Source organism: Urocampus carinirostris, chromosome 15 (assembly GCF_059441175.1).
Source record: "Urocampus carinirostris isolate Australia breed hairy pipefish chromosome 15, RoL_Ucar_1.0, whole genome shotgun sequence".
Classification (NCBI taxonomy): domain Eukaryota; kingdom Metazoa; phylum Chordata; class Actinopteri; order Syngnathiformes; family Syngnathidae; genus Urocampus; species Urocampus carinirostris.
In genome coordinates, this window is record NC_142363.1 from 35,778,794 (window position 1) to 35,800,809 (window position 22,016).

General features: G+C 40.9%; 1 protein-coding gene across 1 annotated transcript in view; it reads right to left on the bottom strand.

Moving 5' to 3' along the window:
* Positions 1-22,016, bottom strand: part of LOC148352253 (uncharacterized) — a 56,113-nt gene that overhangs the window by 19,954 nt on the left and 14,143 nt on the right. Inside the window, 25 exon segments of the mRNA XM_088354322.1 lie at positions 51-287; positions 1,227-1,247; positions 1,419-1,520; positions 1,592-1,824; positions 4,218-4,460; positions 4,996-5,158; positions 7,423-7,631; positions 7,634-7,839; positions 8,715-8,875; positions 11,259-11,393; positions 12,257-12,409; positions 12,519-12,623; positions 12,745-12,816; positions 13,361-13,525; positions 13,616-14,057; positions 15,320-15,434; positions 15,548-15,671; positions 15,746-15,877; positions 17,107-17,147; positions 17,385-17,496; positions 17,571-17,654; positions 17,742-17,820; positions 17,889-18,008; positions 20,552-20,678; positions 20,763-20,874. Coding sequence (XP_088210448.1) covers positions 51-287; positions 1,227-1,247; positions 1,419-1,520; positions 1,592-1,824; positions 4,218-4,460; positions 4,996-5,158; positions 7,423-7,631; positions 7,634-7,839; positions 8,715-8,875; positions 11,259-11,393; positions 12,257-12,409; positions 12,519-12,623; positions 12,745-12,816; positions 13,361-13,525; positions 13,616-14,057; positions 15,320-15,434; positions 15,548-15,671; positions 15,746-15,877; positions 17,107-17,147; positions 17,385-17,496; positions 17,571-17,654; positions 17,742-17,820; positions 17,889-18,008; positions 20,552-20,678; positions 20,763-20,874 — 3,693 coding nt within the window.

Below are 22,016 nucleotides of genomic sequence, written 5' to 3' on the forward strand. Positions count from 1 at the left end.
TAGGGACGCCATATACTGGGGGTCTACTATACTACAATAAAATCACTTACTTGCGCGAGTTCCTCATTCCTCAACTTGACCTTGTGGAGTTCTTGCTCCAGTTGTCCGACGGCTTTGTTAGACTCGGCGCCGCTGAGCAAGGCTTGTTCCAGCTCACGGATTCGCCCGGCCAACTTGTCGATCTCCTCGTCGCGTTCGGCCAATTCTTTCTGAGCCTGCTGGTTGGCTCCCGCCAAGGAGACCTGGTCCTCCAGACGGTCTTTGATGATGGCTTGCAGGCTCTCGACCTTAAAACGGGGGAAAGGAGGGCAGAGTGACTCTGAAGTTACCACAATAAAAAATTGTGAACATTGATGGAACTTCTGAAGCCAGCCCCAACTAATTCACTTTTAAATAAGTCAGTTAATCACTTAATTTACAGAAAAGTTAAGACTTGAGTATTATGACATTATATGATAATCCAGAGTACAGCTTTTAAGTTCAGAGGTTCCACCAAATAATATTAAAAACTGAAATAATTCATTCCGGATGAGCGGTGTCTGGGAGGGGAGAAGTCAAGCTTTTCAAATGAAAATACAGTATTCCCTCGACATTTCATGGTTTGACTTCCATGTCCCACTGTGGATTTTTTTTCAATTGACAGGTTTCTATGGATGCATACACAGGATGGCATCATTTTACAAGCGCTTTTACATTCAAACCAATCATATTACTGCTTTCAGTTTCCTTCCAGTTGATTGGAGCATTCTGAATGAAGTTGTGTTCGTGCATAGCTTGCCAGAGGCTTAGACTTACACCAAATATGGACGGATACAACTGTGGCATTTTTGCCATGAAGGCAGATAATAAAATGAATATTTCCAGGAGATACATACAAATACGCAAGAGGCTTTTAAGGCTTTTGTCTCTGTACTACAAGTCCCAAAGTGCCTTGGGGCATAAAAGTATCCAAGATGAGGGAAACTGAGAAGAGTCATGTGTTACGCATTATCATGTACATATATCTCTATGGTTTATACTTTGCAAAGAAAATCACTAAAAACGGGTGGTTACGGAACGTATTAACCGAGAAAATCGGGGGAATACTGTTAATGAGGTAAAGTAGCAATGAGGCAAGGCGATAGTATGCAGCAGGACAGACAAAAAAGCTGAAAACGAGATGATAATGACGCAACAATGCACGCCATGCATGAGATCAACAGAAACAGTGCGGTTCAAGTCCGTACCTGCAGATGCAAGTCCTCAAACTACAGCCGTCCATTCAGCACGGAGATAAAAACAATGCAAAAGTCAAACTTTGTTTCATCACCAACGAGCATCACATTAGAATCGCGTCAGTGCTTCAATCAACAACAGTCATTCATGCATTTATCGTTAATTAAATATTGAGCTAAAATTGAAAGAGGATTCAAGCTTACCCTGTCCCCTTTGACGTCCCCGCCATGCTTGAGCTGACCCTCCAGCCGTTGAATCTCATGCTGAAAGTCGTCTCGCTCGTGCTCCCGTTCGATGGCTTGTTCCTGTACAAAGACAAAATAAATAGAATGCAGTTACACAAGGAGCATCGTCAAGCAGGAAAGAAGATATCCACCTCAATAAACTGCCGGTCGTGCTTGAGCTGTTTCTCCAGCGCTTGCACCTGCTGGCTGAGGTCTTCGACTTGGTTCTTGTGATAAAAATCCTTCTCCTGACTTTTGGTCTCCTGCTCCTCCAGCTCCCGCTCCAGAGCCCGAAGACGCTGGGATAGAGAAAAGTGGTCCTTCTCGGCCTGTCTTTGTAAATCCAGCCTGTCCTGGGTAAGGCGCTCTGTCTCTGCCAGAAGACCTTTTGGGGGTGGAAGTGGTGGAAAAAGATGAACTACTAATATTGTGAGTTAAAATAATGTCAAAGATTAAATATAGTTATCAATTATATTTGCTCATGATATATTGTTTTCTCAATTATTTCGGCTTTGAGACGCGAACGTGTTAACTAATTTTCTATAATTACAATGGGCCACAGTCCTTCTGGCATGTCCTCAATTGGCACCAAAGGCAAGCTGCAAAATGTGTCAACTAATGGGTTCGGTTTTTCTCATTTTCTTTTTGGGTCGGATAATGGAAACATATGTTGGCCTGGAGAGGTATGGGCGCCGCCAGTAACGCCGTAATGCCCAAAACACACCACAACAAGTGGTGCCCCGACCACCCATGGGCTTAAGGGATCCAGCCAACCAATGATACATACGAAAGATAATATTTTAGGTCAACAAAAACATAGTGCCAGAAAACATCCATAAATTATTCATTCGGAAAGAAGGAAAATATAACTTAAGGGGCTGTAGTAAATTCATAATCCCAAAGGTGAGAATCACCAGGAAAAGTATGTGTGTGTCTGTGGAGTCAAACTTTGGAACAATTGACAAGACGAGATCAAACAATGCCTGATTATTCACTTGTTCAAATTTAAATACAAAAATTTCATTACTGGCGGAATACAGAGATGAAGAAAATCAGGTACGAGTGATACGAGAGATTGGGAATACTGCATTTACAATTATATTTAACCTTGTTATTATTGTTACTATTATTATATCATAACTGTTATTATTAATATTATTAATAACATTATTACTATTGTTGTTATTATCATTAGTGTCGCAGTGATGTTTGGTGACTAGTCAAGTCAAGTCATGTTTATTTGTATAGCCCTTAATCATTATGACGTTGAGGGATGGGTACTACAAAGATTAGTGAATAAAATATGTGACTATTGTTATAATTATAATTATTGATATCTGACCTATGTAATATGTTTATCCATGAGACTTTGTTATATTAGACACAAGAGGAGAAGAGGATCTGTAAAATGTATTTAATAGGGAAGATGGAGGGGTAGGGAAAATAAGTATCTGCTTCTGACAACCCCTTTTCGGACATATTATGTAACATTATTTTGTTGTTGAGTTATTGCTTTTGTTCAGTTTTCATTTTAATGTTCGAAATAAAGTTTTCATTCATTCATTCATTTAAGATTTGCAAGAAAAATGATTTTTGGGAAACCACCGATTAAGGGTTTGACTTGATAATGTGTTGTGATCATGTCAATGTGCTTTGAACTTTCTCTATAAAATGTCAGGAAAGCAGCAAATTGGAGAGAAAGTTTAAGTGCGTGATGCTGATCCTCCCGCCGATGTCAGGCAAGCTTAAGTGCCTGTTGTCTTCCATCTGGATTCAAAGCGGCCCAAGGAAAAGGGCCAGAGGGCCGGGCCTTCTCTGTGTACCCCGTTACAACCCATGTGTTGATTCAAAGTCAGAAATTTACCAGCGGCACAAACTTTTCACCTACAGTGGCCCCTCTACATACCAAATACCGATGAAGCGCGTATCTAGAAATTCTTGTACCTTCAACGCATTTTTTGCATCAAAAATACCATCCATTTCCGGCCCACCCAAATCATTCAAGTGAACCCTAGATAGTGATACTTTGAATATAAAAATACATTAATAAGATACATTTAATTTCATTTGGTCCCCTTTTGAAAACCTTGTACTCCCTTAGGCAGTCTCCTATCCAAGGACTAACCCTGCTCAGTTTCCCTGAGAGTTTACAGGTTGGTATGGCCGTTAACAGGTCACAATACAAGAACAAAACAAAATGTGAGTTTATCATGAGCACTTACCATGGAAGAAATCAGCGGTTGTGTGTGTAAGGGTGGAGGAGTGAGAGAGCACAAGAGAACACAAAAAAAACACACACAACACAAGAGCACGGGGTCAGATCCGTATGGCGGGGAACACTCGCGATAACTGGGATGGCCCTCTAGTGGTAAAGATTCTCAAAACCTTGATTTTTTTCCATCAAGGTTTTTGCTCGACAGACATCTTCCATCTCCAATTTCTCGTAATTTGAGTCGTTTGTATGTAGAGGGGTCACTGTATTTGGATTTGTAGTCACACATTGTCAAAAAAAAAGCAGCACATTAGTAAGCTTCGAGCCAAATCAAACATGACACTGCAAATATATTTGCCTCAAGATTGCTAATGACAGCGTTACCAAAGCAACCCAAAACCACAGCAAAGCATCTTCCCACTTCTTCATTGCACACAAACTGACCCACAACGCGGCGGCAGGTTCTAAACTGAGCCAAAGGCCTGGAGGAGAGAGGACACATCTGATCGCGCTCAACGGCTTGCTTCACCAGGAGAACGTTTTACACCCCTGGTGATGGAACTGACCTTTTTCAGTCTCCCCTAGTCCGGCCGAGAGGATCTCCTTCTGGCGCAGCAGCGCGGCGTGCTCCTCGCTCAGCTCCTGGTGCTCTGCTCTTAAGCTTTCCAGCTCGGCTTGGATTCCTTCTGCCCGCTCGGCTTGCCTTCGCACGTCCTCCAGCTGCTCCGCTAGGCGCTCCTCTTGCATTTCCTTCTGCATCAAGGCTTCCTCCAGAGCGGCTTTGTCAGCCACGTAACCTTCTAGGAGCCCTGAGGAGTTCCACAAGGTGCACAGTGTAAGACAGGAGTTGGGAACCTTTTTGACCCAGCAGAGATCCACCCACCTCTACTGCTCACTCAATCAAATTGATCGGACTGCTTTTCTGGCATATTGGGGTGTTTACAGTTTGTTCTGTAGATTTTCATCATAAAGTGAAGATTTTTAAAGATTTCTTAGCGACCTATTGCCAAAATTGCCAAACCTATTGACCTATTGCCAAAACAGGGTTATTTTGGTGTGACATCCAGACAGTAAGCTGATGTTGAGAATGTCCCCTGAACCAAGAGTTATCTCAGTGTAGCTTCAGCTTCACCCAATTTTGGGGAACACCACAGAGAAATGCACAACAGTTCAATTTGATCTCCGAGCCAGAATTACTTATGAAAAGAGCCCTGAGCCATAGGTTCCCCAACACCTGGTGTGAGGTGTAATTATCTGTTTAATTTATCAAACCGTGCACATAGGATGACAGGACAAACACTGTTCTGAGAAATGTAGTAACTAAAAGTCTCGAGTCAGCCTCACCCTCATCCTTGTGTCGTTGGAGCTCCAGCTCATTCTTGAACTTGGCCTCCTGCTCCAACTGCACCAACAAGAGATTGTGCTGCTCCACGAGTTGTGCAGAGTCTGCTTGACCATGGGCGAACCTCTCCTCCAGGCACAACTGGATGTTATGCGTCTGTTCCAGCTGATGTTTTATGGGGATTAGAAAGAACTCATCATAAGGGCTGATTTTTACAAAAATATGACTTAGTACACCCTGGGATACGGCGTATTTACCTTACAAGTTTTCATGTTACAATGTGGAATAGGGTTTTTTTCTGACCCTCTTTATGAGATTTTCGCCACTATATGACATCAGCAACAGATTATTTTGCATGCTCAAAAATATTAAAGCTTTGCTGTGTTGGGGCGTACCATGAGTTAAATTTCTAAGATGCCTTTCTGCTATAGGTTTACATCCTATAAAATGTTGGTCTGCTATTGGTTTGTGTCACGGCATCATGAAAACGCCTCCCACAATGCCCATCCCTTTATTCAAGAATCTTGTATGACTGGCTAAAACTTTGTAGGCCGGATATACAATACTGTATTTTTCCCCGTGCATTTATTCGCTCCAGGTCCCAAAGCTTGCAGTGATGCTTAAGACAGAAACAAAAAATTGATAACCATGGAAATTAAGAGGGTGATTTAACAAGAAATGTGAAGAAAGCTCATCCCTCTCTTCCCTCATTGCATACCCCTTCGAGATTGGGATGAATATGAAAATGATCATTGCAAGTGTCAAGTCAGGTTTATTTGTATAGCCCTTAATCACAAAGAGTCTCAAAGGGCTGCATAGACCACAGATTATTGCAAACCACAGACTATTATGACACCATTCCTGATCTAAAACCTACATGAGGGCAAATAATACACAGATATTGTCAACATAAAATATAGGTTATTCATATGCTATGGAATAGAAGTGTGTTTTAAGCTTAGATTTAAAGTGGAGGTTTTAAAGTCACTATCATTTTTTCAACCCACCGTCATTGTGTATTCACCTGCTACTACAGTCAACCACCTCAAGTCACATAAATAAAATGTTATTTTCACTTTAACTGTAGATTTTTTATGTTATCTGGTTTTATGCATGCATATTACACATAAGAACTACTTACTATATAGTATTTGGTTCTTTTTATTGTTTTTAAGCTACCGGCAGTTCGGAAAGCATTCGCTAATTAGCATAGGTTTCTTTCACCCCGGGTTCTTGCACAGAGCCTTCGCTCGGAAAATTTTGACTCACTAGAGATTCCAAAAGCCAAGAAGAAATCTGCAGGCATGAGAGCGCTCTCCATCCAGGCTTGGTGCTGTGGAATATTCTGCTTCCCGAGAAGTTCTGCAACCTTAGGTGAAGTTTTAAATCTAGACTTAAGACGCACTATTATTCTATAGGTTATGATTCATTGCCGACCTCATACTCTTTTACCCAGTCTTTTCCGGCTGCCTGGTTGGTGTGGTGAAATGAGGGAGAAGGACCTATCGAGATGGGATAGTGGACCAGCGCTTGGACCTGAAGCATGTTTGCGTCGACCAGCCGGCACAGATGGGAGGCTGCGTCGTTGCGGTCATGGACTTTTGGGACAATTTGACATATTACCTAGGTTTTTATTCATGTCGACTATGTTTATTGTTATCCAACGCAGCATCTATTGCAACCTGGTCATCTTGGAAGGGGGATTACCACTTGTGTTGCCGCTTCCCAAGGTTTTTTTATGTTCCTCATGCTGAGGTTTGAGTTTTTCCTAGCACGCATGTCGGTTTCAGATCAGAGGATGGAGTTATTGTGGCCTGTGCAGTCCTTTGAGTCTTTTTGTGATAAAAGGCTATACAAATACATGTGAAATTGACTTCACTATACCCTGCTATTGTCATGATTCTGATGTGAGGCACCTGTGCCCGTTCCTTTGGCGCCAACAGCCCTGGTTGCTGATTGGCTCCCTGACTCTTTTTAAACTCCCGTCTTCCGAAAGGAAGCCGTCACACCGTCTGCCAACCTATGTTCTCAGATAGGCAAGCTTTTGTACTCTCCGACATTATCCTGCCCTGTTTTCCTGCCTGATACCTGTTGCCGACCTCTTTTCTGGATCCGTTTCTGTTTTGCTCCGCCGTCCCGGCCATCAACCCGTTTTCCCGCTGCCTACGATGACCCTCGCTCGACAAGGAAGTGCCACTTCAGCGTTCCTGCCACCAGCTACCCGTGACCGACGATCATCGGATCGTGGATGCAAGCACTGCTCTCTTTCTTAATAAAAACTGAGTAAAACGAACGCTATTGGGTTCTGTCTCTGTTCCTGGCTTGTGACAGCTATGCGGATATTTCCTTTTACGATCCCCAACAGAATGGATTCATGTCGTCTGTAATGTACAAGCATTCCATAGTGTGGGTACTTGACAAGCAAATACCTGCGAATTAGCCCGGTTAAGCAAATCCAGAAGCACGTCGACCGCGCTGCGCAGTCGGTTGCAAACGTTAAGAGCCGCCTCCTCTCCATCAGGTTGAACGTGAACGTCAGAAAGCAGCAGGCTTTCGCAGAGCTGGTGGCTCAGCTCCAAGTCCTCGTGCAGGGACATCTCAGCGACTGAAAAGCCCGTGGAAACAACGGCGTTAACTTCTCTCCTGTCAGACAGGAAAGCAGATAAAACAGACCTGATTCATGTGCATCTTGATTTTCTACTGAGCTCCTGTGATGGACGGTTTCCTCTGATATTCGGCTTCTGGTGTTAATTTTTTGGCCAATCAGTTCTTCGGTGGAGAGTGTGCGCCGGAGCATCTCCATCAGCACTTTCTTCAGCTTCTCGTTGGCTTGCAGCACTCTATGTCTGTAAACAATGAGTGGAAATTGAACCGTCTTGACCACACACAGTGGATGTTTTTCGGGATACGCAAAAATTGTTTTTTTCCTACTGATACTTAAGAATCTAGCTTTGATAACTGATAGAACATGATGTGTTCATCATGTGAAAATGAGTCACTTCTTAGCATTATACAGAGCAGCCAAACATTCAAAATCCTATTTCAGAATGGATAAAAATAATGAGACTCAAAGGTACAGTGTGTATCATTTGATAACCATTGTGTAATGCAACTGAAAATGATTGCTAAAAGGCACAAGGAAGAATACAAACTACAGAGACTCAAACTCTCATCATTTTTTTTGCCCAGCCTCTCACAACAGCAGCAAGATGGTGGACAATCATGTCAGCTCCCTCTAGGGTGAGCCTCGTGTTATGTAAAACAAACACATAACATAAAAAATAAATCGTACGGATTTTCAAAAAAAAGTTTTCCAATTTCCCCAGTACCATTTAAAAAAAAAAAATCGGATGTGAGTCATGGATTTTGCAAAGCCAAAAACATATTTGTGATTTAAACATGTGATTTTTAATCTTATTTATTCCGTAAGTATTTTCTTTTAACTATTAATGAATAAACGACTGGATGCTCCAAACAAACTTTTGTTGCTCTTTGATAATTACAATAAAGATCTTCTGAATTCAAGCACTTTTTAAGCCTTGAAAACCCGACAATAAAATTTAAGCATTTCCAAGAATTTCAAGAAACCATACGAAAGTCTGGAGAGATTAGGTGGAATATGACGTCAGTGATTGGTCCGATAATTCTTGTGCATGCCGAAGAGTTTTAAAATGAAATCAAAAGTTGACATTAGTCCGAGTTGTAATTGATAAAGACTAACCTCTCCTCTTTGGCTTTCTGCAAGTCCTGGGTGAGCATCTGGAAAAGGTTACCCGCCTCCTGGCTCTCGCGCTCCCGCCTTTGGTTGAGAGTGGCCAAAGTGTCCATCTCGGCACATTTGCCCTTCAATTCTCCTTTCAGGCAGTCGATCTCAGATCGCAACTGACAGGAGAGACACAAGACGCTCCTCAATTACAATGCGAAACTTGAAAATCTCCACCTGCTGCTTTTCATCCCCAATAAATAAATAAAATTTCCCCCCCCTTTTTTTCTTCCTTTATGTTCCACTATCAACTTCTTTCCTTTGTCACTCCCCATTAGAAAGCTCTCAAGGAGCCACCTGCGTGGGCCAAACAATGGCGTCACCCAGGCAACATAACCCTCCCTGTCCCTCTCACAAGCTGCTCAACCTGAGAGGTGAATGAAGAGGGGGTGAGCATACAGTTTCGTCTCTTGCCATCAAACGGCCTCAAAACGAAGCAAAAAGTGTACGAGCACGTTTGCCATTTGCAGCAGATTCACCATAATAAAAATATAACAAAAAACTTTCTATAGAATATTACATTTTCAATCAGAATTTACAGAGGCGGGAAGCAATTGTAGTATCAATATAAGCAAGGATCCATTATACCAGACTGGATAGGGAGCAGCAATTTTATTATAAAAATTATTGTGAAATAAATAAAAGACATTTTGCCATTTATGTACAAAAACATTAATTATTGTTGGTATTTATATATTGAAAGAAAATTAATCAAAACCATCCATCCACCTTTCTTTACTTTATGTTATCACTGATCATTTCAATATAAAAAAAAAAAAAAAAGGAAAAATCATTTTTATACTATTTTCTTAACCTTAGAGCTGCAATTATTGAGCAGACTGCTGTCACAGTCTTGTTCCACGGACAGAGTGAGGAGATAATTTGTTTCTCACGCCATGAGGCTGTTTAACTCCACCCAGGGGAGTAAAAGCCCACATTAAACCCCACCCCCACATTGGCATATTACCCTATTTGATTACAGTGTGTATTTTCCGTAGCACTATTTAAATACTCTATAGCAAAACGTTATATTGGGTATTTTTGTATTCTATATCTTTTATTATACTATTTTTCAACACAAGGATACTGCTGGAAGTGTGAATTTCCCCACGGGGATGAATAAAGTACCTATCTATCCATCTAGACATCTATCCATCTAGACATCTATCTATCTATCTATCCATCAGCTTATGCGTATGTATTTTCTGGACTACAATTCACTTAAGGGTACAAACCGCTTAATTTTCTCATGCTAGTAGGAAATTAAACTTCCTAGGAAGTCACAAGGCCCAGACGCAGCACGTTTGTAACCCCTGATATCAAAGCTTAAATTTCCCTCTTGTGGCTGTATGCGAAATCTTTGGGAAAAAACACCAATAACATATCCCAAGTGTTCATAAAAAGTCATCATTTTCAGGGTTCGTAAAACCTTTTTATAGTGAGATTCAAACAGTTTTTAAAGCCAATTTTTCAATTCTCCAGTACTATTATAGAAAAATGTTGGTGTGAATCGTGTATTTTACTGATATATTCGTGAATCTTGTATCTTAAGGATCTTTGAGACCTGGTTGAAGTGCAGCTAGCCAGCCGCTCTCTAAATCGCCATCTTACTTTGAAAGTAGAAGCCCTCCAATTTAGTTACACTTTTGTGTAATGGCAATAAAAACATCCATTCAACTGGAATTATGCATCGTTTTTATTTGTAGATGGTATTTTGTTAGTGCTGTAGACTCTCAGTGGGTAATGACATCACTTCGAAGTACGTTTGACCCTACCCACTAGGTTCTTATATTGATTGCAGAATCAAAAAGGAAATACATGTCAGCAGACAGGAACACTAACAAACCTCACTATAAGAGGATGCCATTTTCTTAAGGTTTTTTTCCTCAAAAAATAAAAACAGCACAGAAAATGCAGTTTATATTAATTACTATCAATCCAAAATTGCATTAAAATTGAAATTGCATCTGAAAAATTGCAATTAAGTTCTTTCCTAATTGCGCAGTCCTGGTGTTGGGTTAAAATGACAGTAATATGTAGCTTACATTATCAGTTCTAGGGAGATCTTCCCAGTCCAATTTACCAATGGGAAATGCCATTTTCATTTTTTGCATGGCCCTTCATCAAAGTTCATAATTGCTATGTATTCCTTGCACTAATACACAATTTATAGTGCCCTGTTTAGGTGGAGCATGCACCTGTCCTCTTAGGCGGAACCTGAAGGGGGTGATGACGCTTCATAAGACAACGCCGTACAAACTAATGCCAGCTGCAATAAATCACCAGGGAAAAAGAAATGACGTGCCAAAATGAGCCACCAGAGAGCAGTGTCAGCGTCATTTTTAAGCGTTTGTTGAGAAACATGGCAGTGATTTAAAAAAAAAAATTCAAGTACTTTTTAATCCTTGAAAACACAACATTACAATTCAAGTATTTTCAAAGGCTTCAAGCACCCTCACGAACAACAATTAAAAAAATAAATTTAAAAAGTACGAAGAATACCTGGGTAACCAATGCATCCAGCTGCTGCAGCTGTGCCGTGAGCTGGCTCATTTTGCCGTTGTAGTTGCTCTCCTTTTCTTCCTGTTCCGAAACCGAAGCCCGACGTAGCTCTTTGAGCTCCGCCTCTTTCTCCGCCTTGAGAAAAAAAAGCAAGGTGCGATCGAGTGAATAGAAAAGTAACACTTGTGCATTTGTTTGGATCTGTTCTTTGGCCGCCAGCTGCAAACTGAAGACAAAAAACACTTTCTGCCTAAAAAAAAAGCTCGCGGCGGATAAAAAGCTTACACGCAACAGCGATAGAAAAACGGATGGATGGACGAATGGACAAGCACGCCCCCCCTTACATATGACGACGGGATTAAAAGGAAACTGGGTTTGAATAAAGCTCCACTGGGAAGGGGTCCAATAGGAGCGAGGGAGATCAAAATCAAAACCTTCAAACCGACCGATGCATCTGGGGATTAGGACGCAGCAGGGAATAATCCGCGCAGATTACACAATTGTGCATCAAAATGACGAGTGACGGATATGTAGAGGAACTAATAGTCATGTACCGAAGAGCCCCGGGATATGACTTGAGCCCGTTCTGAGGTGAGGATCGCAGAGTGAAATTGTCGTATAGCAGAGGAGAGTCAAGTCAAGTCATTTTTATTTGTATAGCCCTTCTTTCTTTCTGCCCCTTTGTAAATGATAAATGGTCGGCATTAATATAGGGCTTTTCAAGTCACTAAAGACGTCCCGAAGTGCTTTACAATGTGTTTCACATGTACCCATTCACACGCACACACACACTGATAGCTGCGAGAACCATGCAAAGCCTGCTTATTGGGGGCATTATGGGTTCAGTGTCTTGCCCAAGGACACTTCCACATTTAACTTGATCCTAAAAAAGCTTTGACATCTCACCCTAGTGGAAAAGGCTCAAATGTATTTTTATTCAAGGCCAAAAGCTATGCTTGAAAACACCCCCAAAGTCCAGTCAGAAAAACATCTTTCACCTTCATGCTATTCATCTGGTCTTGCAGCCTCTCTCTGGATTGGACTTTGAGGAGCTCCGCCTCTTCCAGGAAGTGCTGCCGTTGCCGGGAAGCAGCTTCTTGGAGTTCCCGACGACAGGCCTCCAGTTCCCGTGCAGAGGCTCCCTTCAACTCCTACAATAGAGCATCATAGTTTGGTCTTCGATGGCGACAATGTGAGGGACGGACCTAAAGTCCAAGAATCGCCAGCTTGGATTGGCTGTCGAAAACCGGGTAAACTTGCCTGGAGTTGGCGTTGATGCCTTTCCTGGAGCTGTTCTTTCTCACAGTTGAAGGCCTGTGTGAGCTCCTCCATAGCAGTTCTGTGTTGCTGCTCCAGTTGAAGAACCTGAGAAGATAAATGACAGGTTACTGAACAGAATAAACATCTTTCCTCATTTCCTGCTTCCTAATATGTTTTAAAGGGAATACCTTCCAATGATCAGAAAAATAAATACTTTAGCGGGTACCTGTGTCTTCAAGGTGCCCAGAGCTTCAACGTGTTCAGCATCTAAAGACTCTTTTTGAGCGTGCAGTTCAGTCTGTTTGAAAGAAGTCATTTTGTTTAATCGCTTGTGATAAAATATAAAAGAAAGCAGAGCAAATAAAGCCGCCAATTTAAACCAACGGTGTGTGTGTATATTTTATATATAAGTAGCAAAAACAAATCATCTAACTTTTCCAAAGAATTCTATTGCACGACATAAAGTGAACATAATTGTTCGTAAACTTGTCAACACGGAAGCCTGAATGATGATTTGGCAAGTGTAGCTAGTCATTTTAAACCATTGTTTCCTTCTCTAGCCACTCATGTTCGCCACAAGACGCACTTGTAATTGTTAGCTGCTCTTTGATTCAGGGTTCGTTTACCTTCTTCATGGCCAAATTCAAGCACTTTTCAAACAATTTCAAGGCCGTTTTTTTAATTTTACCAGTACCTTCATAGGAAGAAATCAAGCGCCTTTGGGCTTCTACAGTGTGTCTTTTTCAGCTCGCTTTTAAGGTACGACGACTTCTAGAGTGCCGAATTCTTACACACTGTCACTTTAAAAGAACAGAACTGAGCAGTTTGCGCTGCTCGCTTACCTGGTGAACGCGGTCGAGCTCTGCCGCCAAGGCTCTGAACTTGTCCATGTGCATCTGAGCCAGTTCCTTGCGCAGGTCCTCTCGGGCGGCCTCCTGCTCCGCCTTTTCGCGGAGGAGTTCTTGATGGTGGCTCTGCGCCAGTTGCATCATTTCATCGCGCAGTGCCTGGTATTTAAAAAAATAAATAAATAAATAAATAAACACTTTTTTCCTCCCATCTACATATCCGGGATACAAGGTCTTCCCAACTCTTACATGAACTTCCTTCAGGTACGTGGCTTCCAAGGTGTCCATATTACTAAGCATTCTCTTCTCAATCTCCTCGGTCTCCTCCTGGTGTTGACGTGCTAGCTCCGCTTCGCGAGCTTCCAGCTGAGCTTTACCCGTTTCCTGAAAGACGGCCTCCAGTGCCTCCAGGTCTTCCTTCCGCTTGGAATTGAGAGCGGCCTCCAAGGCCACAAGCTGGGCTTTGTGCTCCGACTGTAGCTGAGCAGTGACGGAGGCAAGCTGGTTTTGGTGCCTGGTGCGCAAGGAATCCATTTGCTCTTTGTTTTCTGCTATCTCTTTGCTGTGTTTATGGGCGAGAGCAGCGAGCTCTTGTTGCATCTCGCTGTGGTGTTTATTCCGTAGCTCCACCAGATGGATTTCGGTCTTCTGGGTTAAACTTTCCTCCAACGCGGCCTTCTCTTCCTCGAAACTGGGGGGAAAATGTCAGATTTATTTAGAGAAACAACAATTACTTTTTTACTTTACGGTTTTATGAGAGATGCAAGATATTCATCAGCCAAATATGACATAAGTTATCTGCCCATGAGACTCATTGATCATAGCTACTAATGTGAGCAAGCAAGATAATGCCACGTGATGAAAAACAGTTGATGATCTATTTATCTGATATATTTTCTTGTGTATCATTTGGTATTGGAGCACAAGTCATTTTTAGAAGTAATGTATTTTCATATCATGAACACACCCATAATAATATGCACTTTCTGCAACACATCTATGTCGATATTGGGTATGATAATAGAACTTCCATCCATCCATTATCTACACCGCTTATCCGCAGTAGGGTTGCGGGGGTGCCGGAGCCCATCCCAGCGATCTACGGGCAGTGGGCAAGGGACACTCTCAGGGGCAAACAGGGACAGGCAACTCACTCGCTCATTCACACCTTGGGACAATTTACCGGCCAATGAACCTGAAATGCATGTTTTTGGAATGTGGGAGGAAACCGGAGTGCCCGGAGGAAACCCACGCAAGCACGGGGAGAACATGCAAACTCCACACAGGAGGTTCTATCTCATGACCTCAGAACTGTGCCGCACACGCGCTAACCACTGCGCCGCCGTGCTGCCCATAATAAAACTTGATAATGCCAATTTTCTTTCTCAGCCAAGACATGTGTGACTTTCAGTATTGAAGCACATTAATGACATATTTTCACCTAATCTTGTGCACGATCATAAAAATAGTTGGATTTTGCACATTTTAAGTATAGTGTTCAGTCAACACATTAATTTTTTTCAAATCCTAAAGCAGGATTTGATCAGTTATCAGTATCGGTGGGAAGAAAAAATGCTGTATATTGTTGTTGTAATTGTAAGCAATTTAAAAATTAAATACAGCATGCGGTTTAAAATAAAATTAGTTACCAGAAGCGAGATTTTATTGGTTATCAAGATCGATGGGAGAAAGAAACAATTATCGTGCATCTCTAGATATTAATTCCAAGTTTTTTTTAACAGTCATATAATAAGGCCAGTATAGAAAAAGTTTTCTAAAGCAGTAAGTACAAAAGAACTAAATAAGGGCGAAGGTCAGAAAAATACATTAGTATAACATCACCAGTTGAAGCTTCTCTTGTGTTTATAAAAGATGAATTATACATTAGGCCTTTTTCATAGCACTAAAACCAATATCATGTCATCAATGAGACGATTTCTTGAACTATTTTACCGGTCCCGGGCTTGTTTCAGTCGCTCGTCAGCCTGCTGCTGGAGTCGAAGAGTCAACTCTTGAATTTCTTTGACCGTGCTGCTTTTCTCACGTTGTAGCTCCGAATCGTGCTGAGCTTCAAAAGAAAAATAGCCCCAAAAAATTTGTTAGCTCACTTACTACTATTGACTGAAGTATGTGCCAATGACACCTAAAGCAGTCAATGGGAGCGAGTAAAACTATTCTTACATTTTGTGTCCCTCTCTTTTTGCAAGCGCATCTTCTCCAATTCAACCTCCGCTTTGATGGAGGCCACTTCAGCATGGTGGTCGTCTCTCATCCTCGTCATTTCCTCACCCATTTCCTTTTTCAGCTGCGACAGGCATTAAAGCTAAGCGTTACTATAATCGAGAAACAATCGAGATCTTTCGGAGAATAGTTCCATACCTTTTCTGTCACCTTTTGAAGCTCAGCATTGTGTTTGTTTACGTGGGCCAGCGTGTTCTCTAAAGTGTTGATGAGGGTCAAGTTGGCGTGTTGTTCCTCCGCCCAACACCATAATCGCAGTTCCACCTCCATCTAAATGAACAGCATGTCATGGATAGGTTACAGTAGACCCCGGGATACGGCATCCCCGCCTTATGACGTTTTCACTTTACGGTGTGAGAGTTTTTTTTCATCCCCTTGTTGTAGCATTTTCCCCAATATACGATGTCAACAACAAATTATGTTTTAATGCTCAATAATGCTAATTTTAATTCAAAATTTGAATAGTTCCTATATACAGGACTTTCAAACACAATTTCCTATTTTTCCAGTATCATTAAAAGAAGAAATCAAAAAATCAGAAGAACGGGAGCCTAAACTTTAGTTTCATACCCTAACTCTTATTACAAAATCCTAAAATCAGTTTATAATCCAAATTGGCAGACCATACCCTAGGTCCTAAACCAAGCTCTAACCCTAGCCCTGTTGTGGAATGTGGATAATAACTCATGATAAGTATGTAGGCATCTGGTGAAGGTCGTAGGATGACGTTGTTGCAAGAGGTCACAAGCTGATATGCAGAGGGAGCCGGGCGGACGACCTTCACGAGATATCTTAACTTTATTTGAGAAAACTATAAAAGCCAATGTTGAACATCTGGAACTTTGAACGTGTCCCGAATGCGATAAAGCGCGTTCCCTTTTTGCCATATCTCCTCTCTGCGTATTTTTGGGGGCGATGCCCAACAAATATTCACGACACAATACTATATTTTTCGTACCATTTTTAATCACAATGTGTCGGTGGCATGCCGTGATGATAAAGAGGAAGCAAAAACATGATGACCATGGAAACAAAGTTATGATGATGAAGAAATACAAAAAGTGAAACAATCGCTACCCTTGCTAAGGAATATGTCCGCAACAAATCAATAAATGGGACTACTATAAAAAACAAGGAGGTAATCCAAGCAAGAACGGGCAATCCTTGCACGACGATGTTTAAAAATAAGATTCATTTTCCATTTCTTCCCTCTTTACTTCCTTCCGGAACTCAACCGAACCAGTTAAAGTTACGTCACAAGAAATGGAAATCAAATTTAATTTTCCTTGGCTTAATTATATTTAACAATATACAAGTTGATTACATATAAGACGTACTTACTGTATACCATCTTGGGATTTTACGGGGTTTATCAGGGCCACTAGGGTCTACTGTCATTGGATTTTATTTAATAGATTTTGCCTACACCAGGTTGTTTTCTGGAATGTAACCTTCGCAATAAACAAGGGTTCAATGTATATCAAAGTTGATTTTCTCACCTCGACTTGTCTTGCCAACTCCATGTGAACCCGAGTGATCTCTGAAACAGATGAGTTCATTATTTGTAAATTATAATGAAGTTTTTATGGCTTCAATATGCAGGGTCAAATGTTGGTGTTGCTAACACAATTTTTGGGGTGAAATTAAGATTTATGAGCCCCAGATTCAAGGGCTTCAGGAAAATACAGTATCTTGTAGCATCTTTATACAAATACAACTCTTGACATTTTCCCGATTTTGCCATTAAAATGGTACATGAGCCAAATAATTCAAGCACCTTCTAAGTGGCGGTCAGAAAGTTTGGCCCGGAGCTTCTCTAGATCCAATGAATGGCGGCTCTTCATCTCCTGCAGTTCCTGGTAGTAATGGTCTGCCAGATTTGAACGCACCTTCCCCAACACAACCAAGTATGTGGAATTTTTAAAATGTTTCCATTAAAAAAAAAAGGTGAAAGAATCCTTACCTGATGCAGTTCTTCCTTAAAGGATGCTTGCAGGTCATGAAGCTCCTTCTTGTGTTTGTCCTCCATTTCAGGGTCAGGAACTTCCTGTATATGGAAAAGATCCGAAAAATTCTTCATATATTCAAGCGCTTGAGCCAGTTTGAATTTCAATGTGAATATTTTGAGCTTGACCTTTTGTAGTTCCACTTTAAAGCTGTTGTCACGTGGACCATCGTTGTTCACGTCTTCTGTCAGATCTTGTGAGACCAAGCTGGAAAAAACAAGAGAGAATAATAACATTTGATCGATACACTTGTGATAACGTCTTCACCGGTGTACCTGCACTCGGCAGTTTTGAGCAGCGATTCCTCCGAAGCACGTTCCACCAGCTTTAGCTGGAGCAGAGAAATTTCCTCGCGATAGCTCTCCTCGGACACTCGCATTCGCTGCTCAAAGTACCTGTGGAGTGTTTGGTGGTAAGGTATTATTATATATATATATATATATATATATTTTAGAACAGGGGTTTCCAACCCATTTCAAGCCAAAGGGTACTTGTTTTTTTTAAAATAGCAACTTAATTAGATGGCTTGTGAAATAGTTGAAAAGTAGCTTGATAATTAGCTAGAAGAGTAAACAGGTAAAAAACCAAAAGGTAGTTAGATCGCTCGCTAACATAGTAAAAGCCAACTAAACAGCTGGATAGAAAGCTAGAAAAAGCTAGATAACTAGCTAAAAAGGAGGCTAACTTCTAGCTTGATAACTAGCACTTGCTCATCTGCTTTAAAACCCATTTATTGGAATTTAGTTTGTTGTATTTCATGTGAAAGAAAACGATAAAAAGATGAAGATGAAACGAGTTTTATACATGTATAGATTTTCATTCTATTCTCTTATGAAATTAAATGAAATGAAAAATGGCAGTAGCTCAGGAGGTAGAGATCTCGGGTTCGAATCCCGGCTCCTCCGTGTTACATGTCGAAGTGTCCTTGGGTAAGACACTGAACCCCTAATATGAAATGAAATGAAATGATCTGCATTTATATAGCGCTTTTCAAGTCAATGACTTCCCAAAGCGCTTTACATTGTGCTTCACATTTCCCAATAGCGGCCGTGATCTGTGCAGCCATGTAAGGCGCTAACCTGCTTATTGGGGGTAATTGGGGGTTCAATGTCTTACCCAAGGACACTTCGACATGTAACACGGACAAGCCGGGATTCGAACTGGGATCCCTTAATCCTAAAACGATCGCTCTACCTCCTGAGCTACTACCCCCAATAAGCAGGTTAGCGCCTTACATAGCTGCACGGCCGCTATTGGGAAATGTGAAGCACATTGTAAAGCACTTTGGGAAGTCATTGACTTGAAAAGCGCTATATAAATGCAGATCATTTCATTTCTTATTAATTGCTTGAAAAAATTATAAATACTTGTTTGGTTCACAAAGCCCATTAACTGCACTTCATTTGAATTTCTAAAATAACAATTTATCATGTTATTACTATGATATTACCAGGTTAATTATTAAAACTAGAGTTAAATAGACTCAGTCAACCAATAAAAAAATAATTTCACTAGAAAATCACACTGACCTAGCACTGGTGAGCTATTTTCAGAATATGTCTATGGGCACCACAACTGTCCTGAGGGAGAACCCCGTTTTAAAAGGACGCATAATAACTGTTTTATTTTCAAACTGCAACCGATACAATCTTGCTTCTGGAGACTGACAGTTACCATATTTTTTTAGTTTATACTGTAAATGGCTCCGGATTATAAATCCCGCCATCCAAAAAAGAAAAAACGTTATTAAGCAGGGAAAAACATGTATGAGTCGCACTGGAGCATAAGTCACATTTTGGGGGGGATATGTATTTGATAAAATCCAACACCAAAAACACGTCAGCTTGAAAGGCGATTTAAAAAAAAATGATATGCCTCTTGAAAACAATAGTACGTCGACTTTGTAGCTCATTTCGGAGAATGTATTAAAACAGTAAAACACAAAGCATTTGCACCTTGTATAGAAATTCCTTGAGTAAGTTAAAAATATTTACTTTGAAGAAATGACGTCTTATCTGCTGTTTTATCTGTTAGTAATCTGGCAGTTCATGTCATCATTCTAAGCTTTGTGGTAGAGCGCATAAGAGTTTTCATTACTCGTGATATTAGGAAGATTACGGTTTTAAATAGCTGGTTCACTGCGATAAAACCAACTTGTTTACGTATCCATTAATTGGTAAGAAAATGGAGTGTCGTTTCACCAAAGTAACTTACTCTATGCTTTACTCTTATATTATTTACCCCCCAAATTGAGATTCAAAGTCCTTTTAGTAACGTTTGCGCAGGTGATTTTTTTGGTACAACACTAGCAATGTTGAAATGATCAACACAGACCTGGAGCGCCCTCTTGCAGGTCAGAAATAACAGTAATAATTGCTCATGTAAGACGCACTAGAGTATAAGTCGGCCAAACAATCAAAAAACTGCGATTTACGATCCTTAAAATACGTTAGTATTTTTAAACTGCATACTATGTTTCGAAATTTTGCAGAAAAAGTAAAACATAATTATCTATATGAGATTTACGCTTTGGATCACATTTAGCGATCGTATTAAGTTTCCAGGGCACCTGTATGATGCGGCGGGGGTAAACTAGCGAAAGCGGTCGGGCCCTGCTGTTAAACAAAAGAGTGTGTTGCGTCACCTTGACCTGAGTGACATGGCCGCTTTCTTGTCTCCCGTATCATCTCGAGGGACGAAAGCATGACCAACTTGGGTGCCGAGGTGCCTAACTTGTTTGGGTGTTTGGGCATTTGGGTTGGCCATGGTCCAAAAATGTTTGTGAGTGTTTTTTGGCATTTTTTATTTTCTTTGTTATTGTATGTGTTTGTCTTGCTGTCGGTCACCCTTCTTGAGGGATATGACCAAGGTAGATGGATAGAAACATTAAGTTTCCATTTCAACATGAGAGCAACATTTGTACACGATTGCCGAATACCTTCTCAAGCTTTCCAGCTCAGCCTCGTTCTGCTCTTTGATTTCCCGCCTCTGCTCGTTAAAATCGGCTTTGAGGCGCTCGATGTCGTCCACACGGGATGAGCGGGCCAGCAGCTGCTCTTTCAGCTCTGAGATGACCCCAAAAACAATGGTGTGATGTCGGGTTTCGTTACCAGTGTGCTTTCAAGTCGATACTTCTGACAATGTGTCACCTCCGAGCTCTTGACGACTGGCTCTCATGCTCTCCAGCTGAGTCCACAATTGAGCTATTTCCTGCAGCGAGCTCTTCTTCTGTGACTCTTTCTCCTCCTGGAGCTGCAACACCTGGGAATAATTACATTTCAGGTCACTTTGAGTTGTGACAAGCTCACCTGAGGTATTTTAGAAAAACTATCGTCATCTAAAATGCTATAGGAAGATTTATTTTTAATTGGAGAATCGCTCGCTAACATGAATTAACATCGATACAGTAGACCAGTCGACCCCCGGGATACAGCGTACCTGCCTTACAACGTTTTCACTTCACACTGTGTAATAAGATCGTTTTACAGCCCCTCTTTACGGCATCTTCCCCACGATACAGCATCAATGCCAATATATTTTGCAGTGTGCATTATGTCTCCAAAATTCCTGTCTGCTCTTGTGAATGTCATAAAAAATGCTGCTTTGCTATTGGTTTATGTCACGGCAACATGAAGATGCCAATACACTATTGGCTGAACTACCTTCTACAATACCTTTCTCTTCATTCAGTTTAAAATCTTAGGGGCTTGGTATAAACAATAGGGATCGACCGAAAGGGGGTTTCCATTCAGAACCGATCATTAGTATAAAGTTGAGGCTGCTAAACAATATTTGGAGTCGATATTAATTTGCTGTAAAAGCTTAAAAGATTCACCTCAGAAAGAATGCAAAAAGAAACTATGAATATTTGTTATGAATTCAAATAACACTTTAGTAGCTTTCGGAAACGTTTAACATAAAGTAAATTAGAAATAACACAACCAACAGGATTAATCTCTCATTTAAACCAAAAACTAACAGTGCAGGAAATAAAATTGGACTTGAAATTAACTCGTATGCAAAAAGTACATAAAATCTTAAACAGCTCCCTGAAACCTTTTACAGTAAATAATTTACAAGGGTCCAAAGCTTGTAGTGATGTTGAAGGGAGAAGCAAAACATGATAACCATGGAAATAAAGCTGCCAATTTTCAAGAAATGTGCAGAAGTCACACGAATCGCTACCCTCGCTAAGTTGCATGGCCGCACTAAGGAATATTGCAGTAACCAAAACTGATGATGGGGAATAATATTTAAAAAAAGAGGCAATTAATGCAATGAAATAATCAAAGAGCATGACTATCCTCACCAAAGAATGGATTCATGCTGTATCCAATAGCTCTAATGTACGATCATGTGAATCCGAAAAAAAAATCATTTTTCTTCAATGATTAAAAGAAATA